Below are 21,872 nucleotides of genomic sequence, written 5' to 3'. Positions count from 1 at the left end.
TCATAAAGTGTTACCATGAAGTCTAAACATATACCATCATCTAAAGAAAGTGGCAAACGAATGATGTATAAATGAATTTGTGACTGATGGTTTGGGCTCTGTGTGTTGTGCACTGCATTGCTGTTCTGTAGCTTTTAGACCCGATCCTCCTCCAGTCAGTGACTGTCATCATGGAGGAAAAGCAGACGGCTGTAGCCGAGTGAAGAGGACAAACCGCCGCAGCCGCATCGTTGTTTCACCTCTTCTTATTATTTCAAATCGGTAAGAGAAAAATGTTGCATGAAATTGCATGGATTGTATTGCTCATATTTCCTGCACAGCCCGCGTTACAGGCATGGTCTGTTGCTACGGATTATAGCCTACAGTGTTTGTGCTTTGGGTTGCTAATCAGACCGGAGACGACCGAGCATTAATAAGATGGTTTTACTGGATTAAAATTCTCTGAAGGGAGAAATAAACCTGAAAGGTGTTAGTGTGTGTCTCTGTGTCACTGCACCGATTGTAGCCTTCCAGACAGGCAGCATACCGGGGGCACCGAGGTAAAGAAAAAACCCGCAGATTACATGCGCGTTAATTCATCAGCACCGCGGACAGCTCCGGTGCTGCGGGCCTGAGCTCACCGCTGCTGTCGGCCTCATCCAGAGACAGAAAAACTACCGTCATCTCCTCTGCTTTCTGTTTTCAGGTGATTTATCAACACAAACAAGCACCGAAGATACCTGAGCGGCCAAGATGAAGCATTTTCTGAGGTAAAGAGACTCCAGTATTGCAAACGATGCAGGGCTAAATTTACATTTTATTCGTCAAAACGTGAAGGAATTCATTCAGCCTCCCCCTCTGCTCAGCCTGTCTCCTTATGTTGATCTTCGATCACTGTAATGGCTTGTTTATATATCCCCAGTTCTCCCATTTAAGATCAATCGATCATGATATTGTGTGACCAGTAAGTGGCTGCTGGTAGTGTAAACTGGTTTGAGTGGGTCGTTTATAGGGAGGCCTCTTAATTATGAAACACATGTGAAACAAGTGGTGTTTCTATTAATAGATCTGTTGCTTTCATATATATATATATATATATTTCTGCATTTATATTGAAAAATAGATTTCTGCATTTATATTGAAATAAAAGATATAGATTTCAAAATTTAAATATAAGTAAACCATCTATATTTATATTATATTAGATATTATTATTTATATATATAAATAATAAAGTATGATAATAATATCAATAATAACTGTTATTGATTTTATTTCTCAAATTAGTTGCTCTATTTTTTTCTTGTTCTGTAATACTATACAAAGAGATACAATATAAGTATTAAATAATATAAAAAGAAACATACAAATAGGATTTAAAACAGGTGATTCATAGAAATCAGCTAAAATGGAATAAAACAGATAAACTTAGCTAATAAGAGCTATTGTGCTCTGTTAAAGATGATTTAAACAACGAAAGATGGTGCAGAGCAGTTTTAAAGGAGATTGTTGCAGATATGTGGTGCATAAAAACTTTATGCTGTGTCTCTATATTTAATTTGAACCTTGTGACAACACATAAATTACGACGTGAAACTCATTGTAAAATCCTTTATTATATTGTATAGTCATCTCGTCAACTAAATGGGTGCATGCTCACATCGATATTTTAAATTGAGACCACTTTTCCTATAAATCCTGTTGTTTCCAGCCCGCTACTAATAACATTTTACTCCTTTGGTCTACTTTAATGAACAGTGGGGCCCAGCAGAGGCTGCCAACTGTGTTTTACTGATGGCTTTCACAGTTTGTTTCCAGTAATTACACTAATGTGCTAAAATGACTGTGGTAATAGTGTACTGATGTAAAAATGATTCACGGTCCCCCTTCTAATGGTTTTGGCTGATCAGAGGATTGAGAAGATTTAAAGGGGTACTCCAGTGATTTAGTGTTACACTTCTATGGAGTTAAAAAAAGACAGCAGAGTAGCAGAGATGTCGGTATCCAGACTTTTAATTCCTAGTTTGGGTCAAACACACATACAAAGGGCGTATAGGCTACAGGCACATCTTTGAAATCCCACATTTCCCTTTCGTTTGCTGGCTTTTCTCTAATTTGTAGTCTTCAGGCCAAACTGACATTTTCTGAGCTCCTCCAGACCCACAGAATACCTCAGAGGTTTGTCTCAGTACCCACACTTGTGGTATTTGCCAGGATTCAAGTACCCCCTTGTGTGACTTGTGTATTTCCGGTAACTGCCACAGTCCCCGAGTGGCAGTTAAGACTGCAAGCCTGTGAAGGTTTATCAGAGCTAACAGGGACCTGCTAAAAAGGAATGAGGCCATTGTGTTGTTCACACAAAACTTCCAAAATGGATGCAACAAAGAAACACTTTGCTCCAACAACCATGGTGGTATAGATCAGGAAAATTGTCCTAATTGTTGTAGGTGTTAGGTGGTGCACAGGGAAATGATTGTTACATATTGATCACTGAACCTTCAGAGGTGGTTGCCTTTATACGGTGTTGGTCATGTTCTGACATGATGCAGTATGTAAGAAAGAAGAGTAAGTAAGTCGAATCAATTCTGGTTAAAGGTATAATATGAAGGATATTGTATAGGCTAATTAAAAAATCTGTAGGACCTATGCATTGGATTTTGGATCACTGCAGAATACAAGCTCTAGCGGTTTTGACAAGCTAGCGAAACTGTAGCATAATTAATTGATTAACCTAATCTTGAAATCTACAAGAGTTTCCAAGAGCACTGAAAAACAAGACTAGAGGCTGTAAGGCGGACTAGTGAGAGAGTTCCTGTCCGTGTCTGGCGCGATGACGTTTAATGCCCCGACAACCACTGCAGTCTCATTTAACCACTTGTTAGCAACTGCCTGTTTAAGGACACATAGAGACCTCAAAATTCACAAGTGGGGGTATTTACTAATGCATTTTATGTTGTACAACAAAACTTGAACCCCTGGGGTGCTAAAATGCTAACTTACTCCTTGGTTTAAGAAATCATTCCTGTTGTGCCCATTTCTGTATTTCCCTTGCTCTTTGTCCCTCTCCTCTGCTTTGTGCACAGTGCTGCTGTATATAATATATTTGGATAACCGTAGTACATGGAAAATACACATTCAGTTGCTTTTTTTTGGTGCCACATTTTTTTTTTTAAATTGTCAAAATTTGCAATACAATTTGGATAGAAAGTGTTTTCACAGGTTGAGTAGCTCTACCCTTGTCTCATAAACTGGCTTTTACTGTGTGTCTAGAATCTGTGGAGTGCCCCTTTAAATTGAGGTTCAGTGTCACAGTTTCTTTGTCTCAGTCCTATCACCATCACCCGCTCTTGGTGCTCACTTCCTTCAAGGTTAACAAAATGACAGCGTGTCTTACATGAGCTATTTAACATGCCAGTCTCATCCACAGTACTAGCAGCAGGAATTAATCCTTCAGGACTGCATTTACCTTCTTTTTATGTTGACATGGCAGATGATGTTATGCTGTGATCCGTCAGCATCAGGAGGATTTATTTCTGCCTGAAAAGGTTGTAAACTCTATTCCATACAAACAAAGAGTGGAGTGAAGCCCTGCTTGTGTGTCTCACAGAGGGAGGTTTGTGGGTTATGCTGATGTATTTCCTCAGCTGCAGTGCAAATGTTAGCCCTGATAACAGATGCAATGGTTTCATGATCAAGGAATCATATGATAGAAAGTTTTACATATTTTTTTCCCTATAAATCCATTTCTCCCTTCTTCCTAATGTTCAGTGCAGAGTGAAGCAGGTGGAGGCTGGCAATCATTTAGTCTCCACTGTTTCTTAATGGGTCGCTATGCATTTCCCAAGACACACATCTCCATTTTCATTCTCAGTGTCACCTGTAAAAATAGCACACTTTGATCTGCTCCAAGTCAAACCGTGTAGTCAAGAAGTACAACACCGTTTTCTGACTGTTTGCTTTATATCTTCCTCTGTGCTTTTTTTTTTCTTTCTATAACCCCACAATATACTGAGCTACAGAACTGTTTGTAAGAAATTACTAATTGTGAAGGAATATATTAGGGGATTTTCCTTCAGGTGTTATTCTAATGATAATTATAGATCTGTAAGAAATAGTCTTTACAATATCTTGGGGCACAAGGTGACCTAATTAAATGTCACCAGTCTAAAACCAAAAAAATCTTCAATTTACTAACAAAAATAATCTGCCTACCTGGAACCATGAAATGTCTAAAAAAGAGTTTAATCAGTTATCAAAATATTTGCCATTTATTTTCTTTTGATCAATTAATTGACCAAATTATAAATTGTTTCACATAATGTACTATCATCATGGTTATATTAGTGGGATATAAAAACAAAAAACAAAACAGGTCACAGGGAGTTACATTTTAAAGGGGTACTCCAGATATGTAATATTGCTGCTACTTTAAATAAAAGAACAAGTTACGTAGTTTAAAAAAAGTTTTAACAGCAAGCAAAACTCTTTGATCCATTTACAATTTTTGGGATCCAAAATTTATGTTTGGTGTTGAACCTTTTGAATTCAAAAGCAAAGTTTTGGATTTATCAAGTTTATTTTAATTGCAATGAAACATTTTTAACTGCAGTGTGGAAAGTTTTGCTCTCAAACTTATTTGATTGCTTCATAAAGACACAAAAGAAACCCCATAGTGGTTGAGACCTCCTGAGGTGTCAACAGATGGAGTCGAAGAAACATTAATGCTGCACAAAATTTTTCGGAAGTTTTACCTTCAGGACTCTGAAAACTGGGGAGACGAGAAAAGATTGTTTACTAAATTCCTCCTGTCTTTTCATCTCCAGAGTGGTGACCCAGTTCTTCGTGTTCCTCTACTGTAAATGTCTGTGGCGGGGCCTGAAGTTTGTCGTCAGGAAGTTTACGGGGCGCTGCGAGCTGCAGCGAATCTGCTACAACAACAAGCATGGAGCCCGCAGGACCCTCAAGATAGGTAGGCCAACACACTGCCTGACATTTTTAAATCATGTTTGCAATTATAATTTTTTAAAAACTCTACACAGATTCAACCTTGGAAATGAAATATAAAGTTCCATGATGGCTTAGACAAATAGCAGTTTTCACTATTTAAACTCAATATATAAATGTTCATATCTGGGTTGAACCATATGCAAAATATTTTTTGAATCTACTAAATAAAAAAATGATTAGTTTAATGTCATTATGCAGTTATCTTACACTCTGCAACCTCTTTCAGAATCCTCTCTGAGGTACTCCAAGAATGAGGTATGGGTTTCTAAAATCTATGAATATGCAGGATGATAATGTGTGTCGCTTACTTTTCTAGCTTCAATCTGTTTACATCTATTCCCACTTTCTCCTCCTCTCCATCTTGTTTTGTTTTTGCCTTCTTTCTCTTCTTTTCTGCTGTCGTCTTCTCCAGCTGCTGCAGTCCTCCCTCAGTGTCCATCCTGATAAAGTGGAGAAAGCCATTGAAGACATCATGGCGCTGAAGAAGATTAACCCTGACACCAACCCACAGTGAGACACTGAGTTACATCATCTGTTCTGTCACTTTATCACTCGTGTTAGGGTGTTGTGGTAAATTAGCAGCAACACTTTGAATCTTCAGACTAGCTGTGAACATGCAGCTGTGGACAGTGAAGAAGTAACATGTTCGTCATTACTGAGCAACTCTCAAACAGACCTGAGAAGCTGTTAAGACAAAAAAAGCTATGCTGTACATGTTAGGGTTTACATATGCCTCAGACCTGAGACCCACACAAGTGGTGCTCAGGTCTGATAATTATTAATAATTATCATAAATAATTATTTATTATATTAAATGTTATGACTTGATTTACTCTAAGTCACCATGAGATGGGACACCACTCTGTAAAACAGCGGAAATATAGACAGTTTAATTAAATCACTCTCATAAAGTTACTAAACTATCAATTTGGAACTCTGATCAACAATTAATTTAATCATTATAACCCAAATTACCATATTAATATTTACAGGTGCATCTCAATATATTAGAATATCATGGAAAATTCAGTTTCCAATAGTTCAAGTCAAATAGCCCCAACCAAGTATTGAGTGCATATAGATGGACATACTTGTCAGAGGCCGACATAAATAAACTTTTCTATGATATTCTAATTTATTGAGATGCACCTGTAGTAATTCCTTTTTTTTAGTAAGAGAGTGAGGAATGGGAGTCCCAGAGTTTTATCACTCGTGAGACCTCCTGTCTGACCACTGAGGTTGAGGCTCAGGTTTTTCACAAGCAGGTGCAATAAACGCAATAAACTCCAACTCGGGTGTGGTGGCTGCCTCTTTGTGGGAGATTCAATCACAATTTTATGATTTAAAGCCATTTAGGAATTTGAAATTAAAAATACTGTTGCATTTTCCATTCAGATCAGTCCAATTTGCAAAAATGAACAAAGTCCATCTGTGGTATACCTGTGTTCCCAACATACATGAATAGATCTGAATGTCTCTCCCTGTGTGTCCCGTAGGTTGGGCATCTCTCTCCAGGCCAGCCTGCTGCAGATTGTGGGCTACAGGAGCCTGGTGGCCGAGGTGGAAAAGCTGCGCAGGGAGCCTTACGACAGTGAAAACTCTGAGCATGAGGAGATGCTGATGAAGGTACACTGCTCTCTGTGGCTATTTGAAGTGCAAAAAATAATCATAAAGACAGGAATAATCACTCTGTGGTTGACTAGTAACCAGGGTTTGTTCTGCTTCTCACTCAGTGCATTCTGTAATAAGCTCTAGCTACCTGCAGTTAGGGATAAGAAGGATAATCCAGTGGTTTTGTAACTGTTTTTGTCAGACATGCCTCTAACTCTAGTTCAACAACTTATCCATAGTTTTAGCTAACTATTTATATGTTTATTACTGGTTGTCTATTACTTGTAGCCTATGGTTTTCCACTGATCAGCAGACAATTGTAAAATGCATTCACACTTATAGTTTACAATGTCAATGCTGTGTTGTGTGTGTGTGTGTGTGTGTGTGTGTTGCAGCTGTGGAAGGAGCTGCGTCCTGACACACCTCTCACTGGCCGCATCTCGAAACAGTGGTGTGAGATTGGTTTTCAAGGCAGCGACCCCAAGACTGATTTCAGAGGCATGGGCCTGCTGGGCCTGCACAACCTGCTGTGAGCTCACTTTCTGCAAAACACTGAACATATCGTAAAGACAATGGGCCTCATGCAGCGCGTGATACACAGATACATTTACCTCTTTTTCTGTTTGTATCCATGATTTGTTTTTGTTTTGTTAGTCCCAATTGATTTTTGGGAAACACCAATGTTTTGAAAATTAAAATTTTGCAATTGTTCAAGAGCACTCATGCCCAGATGACAAAAAAACATCTTGTTTTTACAGACCACAAATTGTTTGTCTAGTGCAAGTAAACACAAGTTTTAAATTTAAAGAACACCAAAGAAACACATTAGTATGATCCAATCCTCTTCTGTGTGGAGTTTGCATGTTCTCCCTGTGTCAGCGTGGGTTCTCACCGGGTACTCACCGGCTTCCTCCTACAGTCCAAAAACATGCACTTAAGTTTAATTGGTGACTCTAAATTGCCCGTATGTGTGAATAAGAGTGTGGTTGTCGGTCTCTATGTGTCAGCCCTGCGATAGTCTGGCAACCTGTCCAGGGTGTACCCCGCCTCTCGCCCAATGTCAGCTGGGATAGGCTCCAGCCCCCCACGCCCCGATTGCGGATAAGCGGTTAAGGTTAATGAATGAAAAAAAAAAAAGATTGAATATTTATATATTACATTATTATATATTTTAGCGGGGTTTTTGATTTTACTGTAATGCAGATACTGATGCGCTGGAAAATCACATTTTCACTTTCTCACAGTTACTTTCTAACAGTATGTAAATGTCACTACTGCTGAAGTTCTTCTTCTTACAGCCTTTTTTTGGGTCCATTTCTGTAATTGTGGGGCGTGTGTCAGAATATTTGCACACTGCATGCCACCTGCCCTCATACTTACATAGGCAAGTCCTTTTTGGAGAACTGGAAATTAATTGCTTGAATAAAATCTGCAGTGAGAGAATAGCTATGTATGAACTAGATTTAATAATAGATTATTAACAATCTATTATGTAGATCTTAAATGTGTCTTAAATTCCCTTTTCATGAATCTTTTCATCTCTTTGCAGGTATTACGCAGAACATGACAAGGCCACTGCTCTGCAGATGCTGCACGACTCCCTGCAACCAAAGCACAAGTATGATGGCCCCCATTTTCTTACTTTTCATCCAAAGCATGACAAAATTGAACAAATAGAAGCTCATAGAAACTATTTACAGCTAAAACTAACCTTACAGCAGAAGAGCTCAGTTGCTCAAGCTTCAAGGATAAATTAATTCATCCATAAATCATGAAAATCTTAACGCTCCCATTCTAATCCATCAATGCAGATCACCAGCATTAATAATTTCCAATAATAATAAAACAGTCTGGAAGCCACTTAGCATTAAATTTGCTAATAGTTGCACATAATTATAACCACTCAACTCAAGCAGCAACTCTTTCAGATCTTTGTTTTGGTTTTCTGGCCCACAAGTACACTCCTGTCAACCTGGTGAACATAGTAGAGCAGTGGAGACCAAAACAAAGCTAGAAGGAGAGTGAATATTGAACTTAAATTCATCAAGTGACCAGAAACTGTGTCTGCTGGATCTGTTAATCTGCAACTGTTTGCTCAGAGGTTCAAACTGTATAAGGCTATAGTTATAGGTAGAGTTTTTAGCCTGTTACACTACCCCTTGTGGCCAACACATCAATGAGTATCATCATCTTTCTACAACTAACTGACATGAGTTGTGTGTGCCTTTGTCTTTAAACTGCACTCATTCATAGCTCTGCATTTACCACTTTCTGCTTGATTATATTCATTCCTACAGCTTGATGTCATTCACTACGTCTTCCTTATCAACTGCTGCTGCTTGCATTGTTTGTCATCGGCGTCTCACTGGGCTGTGTCATTTCACATATAAACATTTTCCTTCTTTTTCTCCTCCGACTCCACTTCCACCTCCACCTTTCTCTCACATTCACTGTTGTAGGAGCACACACAGCAAGCCAAGGTACTTGATTTCACTTTCATTCTTTTCACTGCATTCATAACTTTCTCTTTCGGGCTGATGTTTCATGCATTTAAAGCTGCACTAAGCAAGTATGTTATTGCACTTAGCCATCTCATTAACAGCACGGGCACCCATGCAGACAAATGCTGTGAAAATGTATTTATTTAACACAATTTTTGTAGACAAAATATCAGGGTTGAGTCATATATTCAGATGAAACAAGTGTCCGGTACGGATAATGTACCACTATTTTGTTGACCCTATGTTATGTTATGTTAAGAAACCAGGTGATATTATACTTCTTTCTAATTTGTACCAGTGTTACAGTCTTGCCTTAACTTGCTTTTTCAACAAGAAATCATCAGTTTAAGAAGCAAGTTCATAATTTTATTGTGACTTCTGGTGCAATCTATGTTACGACGCCGTATTAGGGCCAATTATGAAAAAAATAAATAAATGCAGACCCGGGGAAGGGTGGTAATATTTTGAGAAAAAAGTCACTCTTCTATGAGATTAAAGTTGCAAATCTTTGAGAAAAAAGTCACAGATTTACGAGATTAAAAGTGGCAAATCTGTGACAAAAAAGTCGTAGATTTATGAGATTAAAAGTGGCAAATCTTTTTTCTCGATTTTCTCGAAATTTGCGACTTTTTCTCGAAATATTACCCCCCTCCCCCAGTACACATATATATTTTTTTCTTTCAAAACTTGGCCCTAATACGTCGTCGTACAATGTTGTTTCACATGTAGACAGTACATGACTCACATGTGTGTCCTTCACAGTGAGATAAACAAGCCTGAATGGGAACAGAAGAATATAGACAAAGCTATTGGGTAAGTGTGTGTGTGTGTGTGTGTGTGTGTGTGTGTGTGTGTGTGTGTGTGTGTGTGTGTGTGTGTGTGTGTGTGTGTGTGTGTGTGTGTGTGTGTGTGTGTGTGTGTGTGTGTGTGTGTGTGTGTGTGTGTGTGTGTGTGTGTGTGTGTGTGTGTGTGTGTGTGTGTGTGTGTGTGTGTGTGTGTGTGTGTGTGTGTGTGTGGAGGAGGCAGAACTGGGCTACTGCTGCTGGAGCTGTGTGAGTTTTGGCCTCAATACAGAGCAGTTTTAGCAGCGGAGGGGCTCTGTGATGTGGCCATGGAGTGTGTGTATGCAGGACGTGTTTTACTGCTGTGTGTCCTCCTGCGATGCCTTCTGCTTCCAGTCTGCATCGGCTCTGATAAGCACCAAGGGCTAACTCTAAAAAAACCCACATACACACACACACACACACACACACACACACACACACACACACACACACACACACACACACACACACACACACAGTCACATAAAATCCTCCAACAAATCCCATACTGTATTGTGAGGACACTCCAGCAGAGCAGCAAGCTGTAAACTGCAAGTTGTTTTACTGTGACAGTGTCTGTACTAAAGGGATGGTTCAGGTATGGTAGACAGTGTTCTCCTCCCACGTCCAGACACCACACCACGTACATCATTTCTACCTTGTGTATTTTGCCGGGGTTTATGGGAATTCATTGCTGTCAAAGTCTGTTAAAACACACACACTAACCACAGTCCCTAAAGCAACAACCAAAAACTTCCTACAAACTACATTTTTTACCACCTCCTTTCAGATACTCCTTTGCCATCGTGGGCATCAACATCACAGATCTGGCCTACTCTCTGCTGGTGAGTGGAGCTCTGAAGACCCACCTGTACAATGTGGCTCCAGAGATGCCGAGCCTGCTGCACTTCCAGCAAACCTTCTGTAAGTTCATCTGATGGAAGCACATATATATATGAATAATTGAACACTAGTTACTTTATTTTCACCATTAAATTAAAGACATGCTGGTAAGATTTTGACATAAACCATATTGCACATTTTAACATTTAAGGATGCTTGCTGATTGCAAAATATTAAACATTCAAAACTGACGCCACCATAACATTACATTTACATAACATTTAGTCATTTAGCAGATGCTTTTATCCAAAATGGAAACAAAGGGAAAAAGGGGGAACATAACATTTTTTAAGAGATTCGGTGCAAAGTTGAACCTGTTTTGATTCAATAATTGATAAAATGATCAGAAATCCCTCCAAAACATCACATTTAAGACAGCAAGACCTTGAGGGTACACCACAGAAAAACCCATGCTGGGATTTGGTATTTGCTATGACTTTTGACATTTTGGAGATTTCTGTCAGAATTACATTCCAGTTGTTGACTGGATGGATGCACTTCTGTTTTATGAACTGCTGAGATGAAACCCCTTATACCTAGTTAAGCCGTACAACTGCATGCCCTATAGGTCTCTAGTTTGTGGTTGTAAATTTCCACGAGGTTGTGATTATCTTGGAGGTCAAAACACTTATACACTTAGCTCAAGTTTAAAAAATGCTCCCACTACAATAGAATGCTACTACAGGGTACTGTTGACATCATCAAACATGAATAAAATTGAGCTAAGTGAATCCACAAGAGTCTCAGCTTTCCAGTCATGCCCAATATATGCAATTCCAAGACAGTTTGGGGATCCCAGTATGCACAAATATTTATATACAATAGATGAAAATAACACAGTTAATAGAAAAAACTGCATATTTCTTGCCCCAAACTGCATGGAATTACTCTAAACAGGGCATAGGCATATGACACATTTTCCCCCTCCTCTTCATGGCAGGTTACCTGATGCAGGAGTTTCACCGTTTCTGGATTGAGGAGGATCCCAGCGACATCATGGAGTTCAACCGGGTCCGCTCCAAGTTCCACCGAAGGATCCTGAGACAGCTGAAGAACCCGGACATGGCACTGTGTCCCCACTTCTCCGCCTCTGACCTCCACCTGGTTAACCTCTAAACACACACCCCTGACCTGTGAACCTCCCCACAACCCCTCTGAACCCTTCATACCCCCACAGAGGTCTCCCCTTTGATGTCCAGTAGGCCAACTAAAAAAAAATTCTGAAAAACCCTTTACCCTCACATCCATGTTTCCTCAAACTACTGGACACATCTGGGGAGACTCTCTTCCTTCTCTGCTCAGCCCACCTTGTCCCAGCTAACGTCATGTCGCGTCACTGCCAAAAGCTCACTCAACCACTGCACACAGACACACACACACACACGTACACACACACACTGCCTCTACGCCCTCACTGCAGCGTTACACCACCAGCATCAGAGATGACCATAGCGATTGTAGCTGTGCATGAGGAGGCTGCACCACACGACTCATCGTTATCTGTTGCTTTAATGATTCATGACGATTGTATCACAGCCGTTACACCTCAGTTATGAACCCTGTGCTTATTCTCATAACAAACCAAATTTACTTTTGCAGCCAAAAAAAAAAAATCCCTTTTAGATAACAATGTAGTGCTCATCAGTTCAGAATATTTTGGCAATTAGCTGGTCAGGCTTTCAGACACAAAGTCAAATCTCTCATAATTAATGTTTTGTATTCCAAATGAAGAGCTATATGGATATATGAGATTAAATGAAGTATAAAAGGAAATGTTGCTGGCACTGATTCAATCAAAAGCTATTAAACAATAGAGGGCCAGTCATTTCTTAGCTTTGTTTGTGTTAGCTAATCAATATATAGATTGTACTGTACTTTTTATGTCAACATGACATTAACACCTAAGACTTCTCCTTGCCAAAATATCGAATGTGGAGAATTTACAATCACAGCAGTAGTTTGTTTCTTGTGAGCTTAAATGCACGTTTTGTAAACCTGCTAATTGATGTTCATAAATATTTAAAACATATTGTTTTGTCAAGTTAAACATATTGAACATGTCACATTTGACAGGGGAATGCCCTGTTTGTATACTCAGTTCCTCTTGCTATTGATAACTTTTTTTTAATTTTCCTACACGTTTACATCCTTAAAAAATATTTCTAAATATTTCATGAGCATTTTGTTTACAGGTTTGCAAAACGTTTTTGCCTTTGCTTTGACTCCATGCAGAGATTATGTTATGAATGTTTCTCACATGCTCACATTCACGATTGTTTGACTCTATTTTAATTCATTGAATGTGACACTGTGTCCACTGTTGTATCAGCCAAAGCAATAATTTACATTCATTTCACTGCACATTTATTTTAAATGTATTGATTTGCACCATGCGTGCCTAAGTACTTGTTTTATTTTCTAACTCAGAGCTGGAATGCTAATCAATTCATAGCTGCTGCATGTAGTGTTTTAAATAGGTGTAAAATATTACCACATTCATTTTAATGCATTAGTGTAATTAGTGAAAGCAAATGTCCCCTGGAAGTGAGTGCACTGCATTTTACAATCTCAAATTTGGCGGGCAATTTGCTGAATTGCTTTTAATTTTTGTCGTTTTCAGTAAAGCCAAAGACACAAGGGATCATGTGACAGGAAGTAGCAGTCCAGTTTATGCAGACAGTAGTCGTAATGCTTTTAAAGCTCTTACTTTGAAGGATAAAGGTACTTGGAACTTGGATTTCTTGTACTTGGAGAAGTCTAGACTAATACTCTGGCCTTGACCTGGACTTCTGACCTCCACCATGATCCCTTTTTTTTAATTTCAAATTCATATTATTGCAGTAGAGAACTGACAGTGAAACTGTAAAATGCTTATGATAGAGGCGTTGACCAGCCAATCAATGCTTCTTCTTCTTCTTCTTCTTCTTCTTCTTCTGCTGTTGGGTGTTGATGCTGCTTTTGTCACTTGTTGTTAATTATTTTCAGCTGTTAAGTCAAGTTTTTACAACCGTAGATGGCAGTAAACATTCATGATAGATGACACAGGGAAAGTCTGTATTGCTAATTTTACCTAACATAAGCTTTTATTTTTCCTATTTTAAGTATTTGTCCTATGACACCAAAGCAGTTAAGATCTATAGTAATATATCTGTTGGCAGTGGTAGTTGTTTTAATTTGGAATTGCAGAATTACACTTTTATTGTTTATTAAGTTTTTTCTTGTGATTTCTTTCGGGAGTCCTGAACCACTACACTGGATGGCTCCCTATTAAAAAACGCACACAATCACCATCCAACTGATTGTCTATGGAGAACCAGTTTGATTGTTATCTCAGCTCTGAGTCACACTTTGACTTTTCTTTGAAAGATGAATCATCTGACACACTTTTTCCACAGTTGTGTTTTCTTCAACATGTGACCACTGTGTTTAACATACATGAGCTAACAGCTCCGACAAATGTATGATATTATTTCAATGCCATGCTTGCATTGTTGATTGTGTTCTAATACTATTGGATATATTTGTCCCATTGAAGTAAACGTTGATGCTTTTTTCTGTCAGTATTATGCAGCTGTTTACTTCAGTGAGTGTCAGTGCTGGTTTCATCTCCTGCTTGCATTTTGTTTTGCTTTGCTATGGTCAGCTTTGCACTACTGTAAAAATTATAATGCAGTTTCCTTTATGATAATAAACCGGTAATTTGTGGTATTAGGAGTATACGATACTGTAGATGAAGATAGATACATGCTGCTGTATATTCTGCTTTAAAACTGCCTATAAAACCACAATCTGCATGATGGTATTTTCATTGTCACTGAAACAGCATTCTGTATACTTCAGTAAAGCCTAAAGTACTAATAGATATTGTAATTGTATGCTTCATTTGTCTGTGCTGTACTTTTTGAGACCACAATAAAGACTACATGTCAGTTAAAATTACAATCTCATTTCTTCTGGTTTTTTTTCTTGGCTTCAGCTGAAGAATTCAAATCCTTTACTTTAGTAAAAGTAGAAAAAAACAACAACTCCATTACAAGTAAAAGCCCCACATTTAAAATGTTACTTTGGAAAAAGCTGGGTCACAGGACAGAGGGTGTTATTTTGTAAACAGATGCAAAACCAGGTGATGTGTGATATTAAACTTTATACACAAAATTGAAATGAGTTGAACTGCGCATTAAAAAAAATGTCCTTTGTCTTCTTTGGTGCGGTATTCAGGAAAAAAATATAGTTCAGCAAGATATGACTCACAAAGAGAAGAAAAAAGAGATTCATACTAGAGTATGGATTATTTAATCTTATATCTGACACAACCAGGGCTTTAAAGACTTTAAAGAGTGCAAAAGTGCAAATGTTTTAGTCCATGTTTCCTGAGTGCACGATGAGACAGGAATGATGGCTTACTCTACAGGTGCACATAGTCAATCATCTTGTTTGCTTGATAAAACAAACCTGAAATCAGTTGCGACCAACTTAGGTAACTACAAACACACTGGAACAATATAAATCCGTATTAATATAATAATAATAATAACAATAATAATAATAATAATTATATATGTATATATGACATAAGGATATGTCAATGCTATGGGTTTATATTGTTCAGGTGTGTTTTTAATTTCTTCACCTGCTGGCAAATGGCTTCATGTGTGTAAAATTGTGTTTGGGCAAGCTTGACTGAAGGTAATTATATGAAACGCAGGATTAGTCATGAAATATGAGAACTGCTTTTTTTTTTACTGTTGTATTCAGCAGCAAAAATGTATTAGCATGATGTGTTTGAGTTTAGCTTACATGTATATAAGTGAATGTGCAGTAAATTAATTGTACTGAGCACAAATTCATTATAGTGAGTACTAACTGAATGTGAATCTGTTTTAAATGATTCACGTCACACGCCAAAGTAACTTGACTTGTTAATTTACCACCTATTTTGATTAATCATGTGCTCAAAAGTTCTGAGTTTATGGATAAACAGCAGAGGGCAGTAAGCTCACACTTCATATGAGACGGACTGACAGAGATCATATGAGCTGACAGTGGAGGGTGAAAAAATTTATAAACATACTATCCTGTACATTAGGTTTAAAATATGATATTTGGCAGGAAAAATGTTTCCAAATGAGATTATTTGTGGTTGATAATTCTTTTTTTATTCGTTGGATGAGGTATAGAAGTTGACGATTTTGTGTTTTACATATCAGCAGAACGGGACACGGTTAAAATGTGATGTTTTTAGTGATCCCTGTTGAGACACTTGACGCATTGCAGCAGCAAAATGACACAGTAGGATCAGCAGATAAGAACAAAGAACAGAAACAAAAATCTCAATGCTAGAATTTGAGTGCATAATATCTGATTTGCATTACAAAAGTAATACTTTGAAGTCCAAATATATTCACCAAATAAAATGGTCAAAAAGCCCCGAAAAACAAAACAAAACAATAATATTAATAAATATTCTGACCTTGAGAAAAGCTTACAGAAATCCACAAACACATCAGCATCTCTTCTTGTTCTGTAACTGAAGAAATGAAGAAAATGGACAATCTCTGCTGCTCTCTGTTTGCACAGAAAATGAATGTAGATCTTATGTTTTACAGTGTGAGTTGCATTATCTCCTAATACAAACAAACATGGTGCAGGGGGACTGTTGAGTGGTTTCTGTGTTATTTTATGGAAGATGCTGTATAGGGTACCACTTTCTAATAAAGAGCTATTGCTCCACTCTGACTTTATTGGTGGTTAATTAATCCTTTCAGTTTATAGGTTAGTTTTAAGACATAAAACACCATCTGGTAAGCCAGGGTTTTAGAAATCCTTGTAAATTTTATGTTTTTATTCAACATTAAGACAGCTCCAGTGGACCGTTTGACCATTTATTCTATGTCTCAATTCACATACTTTTGTACTTTTTATATTTAGTGCATTAATGTGTTCAAACTGAGAAGTAGCATGTACCTAGATGTTACAATCATATTGAATGTGGAAGACTCTCCGTCAATGGTCACCATCTTTGCTAGGCTACATAGTGGACAGACGGGGTGGGACCACCAGCCTATCTCAGACTTGATGGCGGCCATATCAAAATTGAGGCACAACATTTCGACCACAGTCTATTATTGGTATTGGTACTGGTAACATTACTCTTGATGTCAAGAGGTTGTTTCACCGTGTGGTTACTAACATGGTGAACTAAAAAGCTAAAGGCTGAGCTAAGTTAATGCTGCTTAGCTAGCTAACGTGAGTGGGCTAACACTGTCAAGGGGCTATGTTGCACCATTCTGCAGAATCATTTTCAAAGAGTTATTGTGAAAACTAACATTAGTTGCCTAACTGTGGCAGCCCAATGACCACAAAGTAAAAATCATTCGGGCACAGCATAACAAAGAAAACATGTACAATGTTATGATGGCAGCCATACTTGAAAACAAGAACAGAACATGTCCTTGTAAAAGCCAATACAATTTAACTGTAATCAATTTAAAATACATTATTTAACTCACTACAAACAACTGCAAAGGAAATGGGCTACCGAACTACCAGCTGTCCTATGTTTAGTAGGAGTGATTATTTATCTAATTATTAACCATGTACAAGCTAACTGACATTTGCCAGTCAATAGTGTCAACATTTCTCATCAATTAACTGAGAAAATCCATGTCAATCTACATGCTGCTGTCACTGTCAGCGGCAGACATGTCTTGTGGCAAATTCAGAAGAGACAACCAATTAATAGGGGCTTAAACAGGTGCTGCCTAAGCAGGTTAAACCAAATGAGAATAATGACCCCACTGACTGCAGGCTCCTGCAGGAGGAAGCAGGTTAGTCCAGTGCAAGGAAGAAAGGGAAGGGGTCATAACAACATCTAAAATTGTAACAGTAGATTGATGGTTTGTTAGAAACAAATGATCCTTTATTAATTACTTATGACTGTCTCCACAATAATCAGGTGTGTCTGTTTGATTTTCTTTAAGAAAATACATAACATTTTGGGGTGGATCCAATTTACAGGGGGTGATATTCAAAATATAAAAAAAATATTTGATTAACATTGCGGGTTGGGACACAGCCTTGGCGGAGGCTCTCTTCTGCATGCCCTTCCATTTTGCACTGCTCAGTTTACTTTGTAAGAGGGCATGAAATACATAAGAGTGACATTTTATGAAAATCTTACAGTAGGCAATTTAATTCCAACAGATGATTATAGATCAGAGTTGACATTTTTCCCCAAGCGCAAAGGGTCGGCCCTTTTGAATATTAAGTGGCGGCCCTACATTAGTCAACATTGTAACTGCATCCTCAGGGCAAACTTGGTGCGGCTCTAAGAAAAGCAGAATCAGCAGTATGTCGTTCAATCTAACACTTTTCTGCTGTCGAGCATAATGAACATTTTCGAGCTTGTCAATAAAGCTTTAGACTCTTGTATCTCAAAAATTCACAAGGGTAGAAATACGCTAACACAAACATGCTTGTCAGAGGGATGTTTTTCCAACTTCAGGAGCGTCTCCAGTTTGTTTCTGAACATCAGAGAGTGAGTGGAGGCTCCAGTGTGTAAAGATAATGCTAGTGGAGATACATGCACACCACATCAAAGCGGTGGATTAGTGTGGATCAGCTGCAGACAAACTCTGTGGTAATGAGAGCTAAGTCAAAAAGCAGTGCAACTGTTGGAGCTTGACACATTAACGTCAGTGTTGGCAATCCTCGCTTTAGTCAGCACTTCTTAAGCTTTCTGCCTGCAGGAACTACATTTTACTGATTCAGACAACAAAAACGTGTGTGCAGGGGAAATATCGAGTAACATTATGAAGCAATAACTTTATTTATATAGCAAAACAGAGCCGAAAAGTACTGCTTTTAAAGGCTTGTTGTCGGGGCCCTCTGGGTGTGCCGTTATAGCTTTTTTTTGCAGCTGTTTGGAAAATTTTCCAACTTCATCATTCTAATTAATACACTTTGTGTAAATCTAGTGTAGCTTTGCTTACTTTCATCCTAACCAGAGGTATAACTGACAGATGGAGGCTGGCTTCTGGTAGCTGTGCTGGAAAGTAACTACAGTCATGGGAAAAAAATATATATTAGACCACCCTTGTTTTCTTCATTGCATTTGTTCATTTTAATGACTGGTACAACTAAAGGTACAATTGTTTGGACAAATATAATGATAACAACAAAAATAGCTCATAAGAGTTTAATTTAAGAGCTGATATCTAGACATTTTCCATGGTTTTCTTGTTAATGATTTTAGCTATTATCCAGTAAACCATGGAAAATTGCTAGATATCAGCTCTTAAATTAAACTCTTATGAGCTATTTTTAAAATTAGCAATACATTTAAGAAATTAATGGTCTAATATATTTTCCATGACTGTATTTTCAAAATTGAGGTATATGTTCTTAGTCTATATGTGAGTCTCTCCATTGAGAAGAGAAGAGTACTTTTATTAATCCCACAATGGGGAAATTCAACCTCTGCATTTAACCCATCCTTTTTTACACACAAGTGAACACACCATGCAAGGAGCAGTGGGCAGCACATTACTGCGCCCGGGGAGCTGTGGAGGGGGGGGGGGGTTAGGTGCCTTGCTCAAGGGCACTTCAGTCCTGTACCTGTTAGTACCGGGATTCGAACCAGCGACTCTCCAGTTACAAGCCCGATTCCTAACCTCTAGGCCACGGACTGCCCTTGTTTGAAAATCACTGATAATGTTGAGCCATTGTCTGTAGTCGGGTGCAACAGACTGGAGCCAGTTCTTTGTGATGGCCTTTTTTGCTGCATCAAGAAGAATCTTAACCAAATATTGTTCTCCTTTGCGAACCAATCTGTCCCAGGTATAGGACAAGACAAGATCGGGGGATTTTGTATCCTAGTACCTCACATAGCACAACATGGATATGATCCCAGAAAGGATTAATTTTACTGCAGCTCCAAAATACGTGTGTATGGTTAGGATCCACACTGTTGCATAGTCTCCAGCAGGGTTGTTCAGTGTTAATTTGTCTGCTAGTAATCTTGGGCGTTCTAAAGAAACAAATTTGTTTTTTCCAAGTGAATTCTCTCCATCTATATGACTGAGTAGTTGTCTGGTGTATCCTTTAAGTATATTTTGATGGTTAAAATTTTGTACTTTTCTTGAGTTTTGAATGTTTGACTTTTACTTGTAACCTTCTTTTGCTTTTTCTTTCCCTTGGCCTCCATTGAAATCTGTTTGCACTGATATGCTTTCATTTTTCAACGGCAATCAATACAAAACTTTTTTCTGAGACCACAGAGAGCCTAGGGAGGTAAATATTATATACAATTTAACATTTTAGTGGATTAACCATCCTTCAAGATTTTGCCTTCACAACAGTTCACAACCAAAATGCTGACTGTGATGGATTTCATATCTCAAGCAATTTTCAAATGTCTGCAAGCAGATTTTTGGAATTGATAGAAACCAAAAGCTGCCTGGAAGACTGGAGATCAATCTACGCACTTTAAAGTTAATGAGCTAGAACATAAAACGCACAAGTACTGTATGTCCTTTAAGGGGTGACACAGTTGAGAGGATTCCTAGTAATTTGAAGTGTTTCTGTGTGGTTAAAACATGAGCTTTAGAATAATTTAAACAGCTGTCAACAGTGAGGGTGAAGGGGATCCTGCATGTGATGGCATTTCAGTTCAGAGAACACAGCCAGCTCACTTCTTCTCCACAGCTCCTTTACGTCTCCCCTGTGACCTTTCACTCAAAAGGCAATCTAACAGATTGAAAAACTCTGTAAAAGAAATGACATACCGATGAGGCATGGGTGTGTGCTTGTGATATCGTATAGCAGCTACCACTGAGCCAATTACAACTGTCAAAGGACTGTATCATTTGGACCTACATGTCCTGCATGTTCTGTCCCTGTTTGTTAAGGAAGGATTTGCTGCACAGGTGCATGATTGCTGGATTCTTCTATACATCAGAACCTCTGTGGTGGATCATAGTGTCCCAAATCCATGGATTGATGTTCTATAATCTTTGCTGACACCTTTTGTAGCCACCCATTCCAACAGGGGCCTTTACCTGCGAAGGTCACCACCGGTGGAAGTAAAGGAGAAAGTAAAAACTTCACTGAAATCAGCTGCATTGAAAAAAATTAACCCCATGAGAGCAAAACTAAACCCAACAGTGAAGTTGCAGTCAAGAACGATAAATCCCTTTTGACCCGAGGGGGACTGCAGAGTGTGTTGTAGCTCATTGTTCTGATTTTATGACCCACAACTGTTGAGGTACATATCTTAAAATAATAGAATGGAATAGAAATGACAGATAGTTTGAAGCATTTAGCAACTAAAGAGAGGTATTTTTCACAGGAGCTTGTGGAGACCAAAAACAGAGCAAAGCCTTTTGTCAACAGTAACATCACTCCACATTAATGGTAATGTTTCCCAGTGTCTGCTAGATGTATAAAGAAGAAACTGGTTGCTAGTAAATCCAACATCCATCAACCTGTTGGGCTGATCCCAAGTGGCCAAATACTCTATTCTGTATAGCGCTTTTCTAGTCTTTGTGATGACTCAAATCACTTTAACACTACAGACATCGCTCATTCACCCATCCACACACACATTCATATTGGTGGCAGAGGCTTCCCTATATAGTGCCACCTGCCACCATCAGGAATTCATTCATACACAGACGAATGCAGCATTAGGAGCAATTTGGGGTTCAGTCTACCAACTGAGCCACAGTTAAGGTGTATTATGTGTGTGGGGGAGAGAGACTGATGACACCTCGTCACCATCTTTGTAATTTGACTCTTTTTATTCACCGCATCAACAAAAACTTGAAACAAAAGCTCTATTTAATGCTCCAAAATACATTAACGAAGTCACTGCTTGGACAGATATTCAATATGGGATTTCACCATGGGAGGATTATCTGACTGTCACTGCACAACAGTTCCTTAAAGCATCCATGTGAAGGCGCTAGTGGGCAGCATAATTTCATCCCTTCACCTTCAGATGACTGCAGCAGCCTGCTGTACCTGCAGCACATCCATACAATGCAAA

The 21,872-nt window shown here is 38.5% G+C and overlaps 1 protein-coding gene across 1 annotated transcript; it reads left to right on the top strand.

Annotated features, from left to right (window-relative positions):
* Positions 1–14,767, top strand: elmod1 (ELMO/CED-12 domain containing 1). Its single transcript, XM_059352005.1, has 11 exons — positions 1–261; positions 686–749; positions 4,803–4,948; positions 5,213–5,241; positions 5,399–5,496; positions 6,483–6,612; positions 6,993–7,126; positions 8,147–8,215; positions 9,861–9,911; positions 10,713–10,846; positions 11,766–14,767. The coding sequence occupies exons 2-11, from the start codon at positions 733–735 to the stop codon at positions 11,939–11,941; spliced, it is 984 nt and encodes a 327-aa protein (XP_059207988.1). The 5' UTR covers positions 1–261; positions 686–732; the 3' UTR covers positions 11,942–14,767.
* Positions 14,768–21,872: the final 7,105 nt, after the last annotated feature.

The sequence above is a fragment of the Centropristis striata genome, chromosome 15, assembly GCF_030273125.1.
Source record: "Centropristis striata isolate RG_2023a ecotype Rhode Island chromosome 15, C.striata_1.0, whole genome shotgun sequence".
Classification (NCBI taxonomy): Eukaryota; Metazoa; Chordata; class Actinopteri; order Perciformes; family Serranidae; genus Centropristis; species Centropristis striata.
The sequence above is the reverse complement of the archived record's forward strand: the minus strand, read 5'-3'. Positions and strand labels throughout refer to the sequence as shown.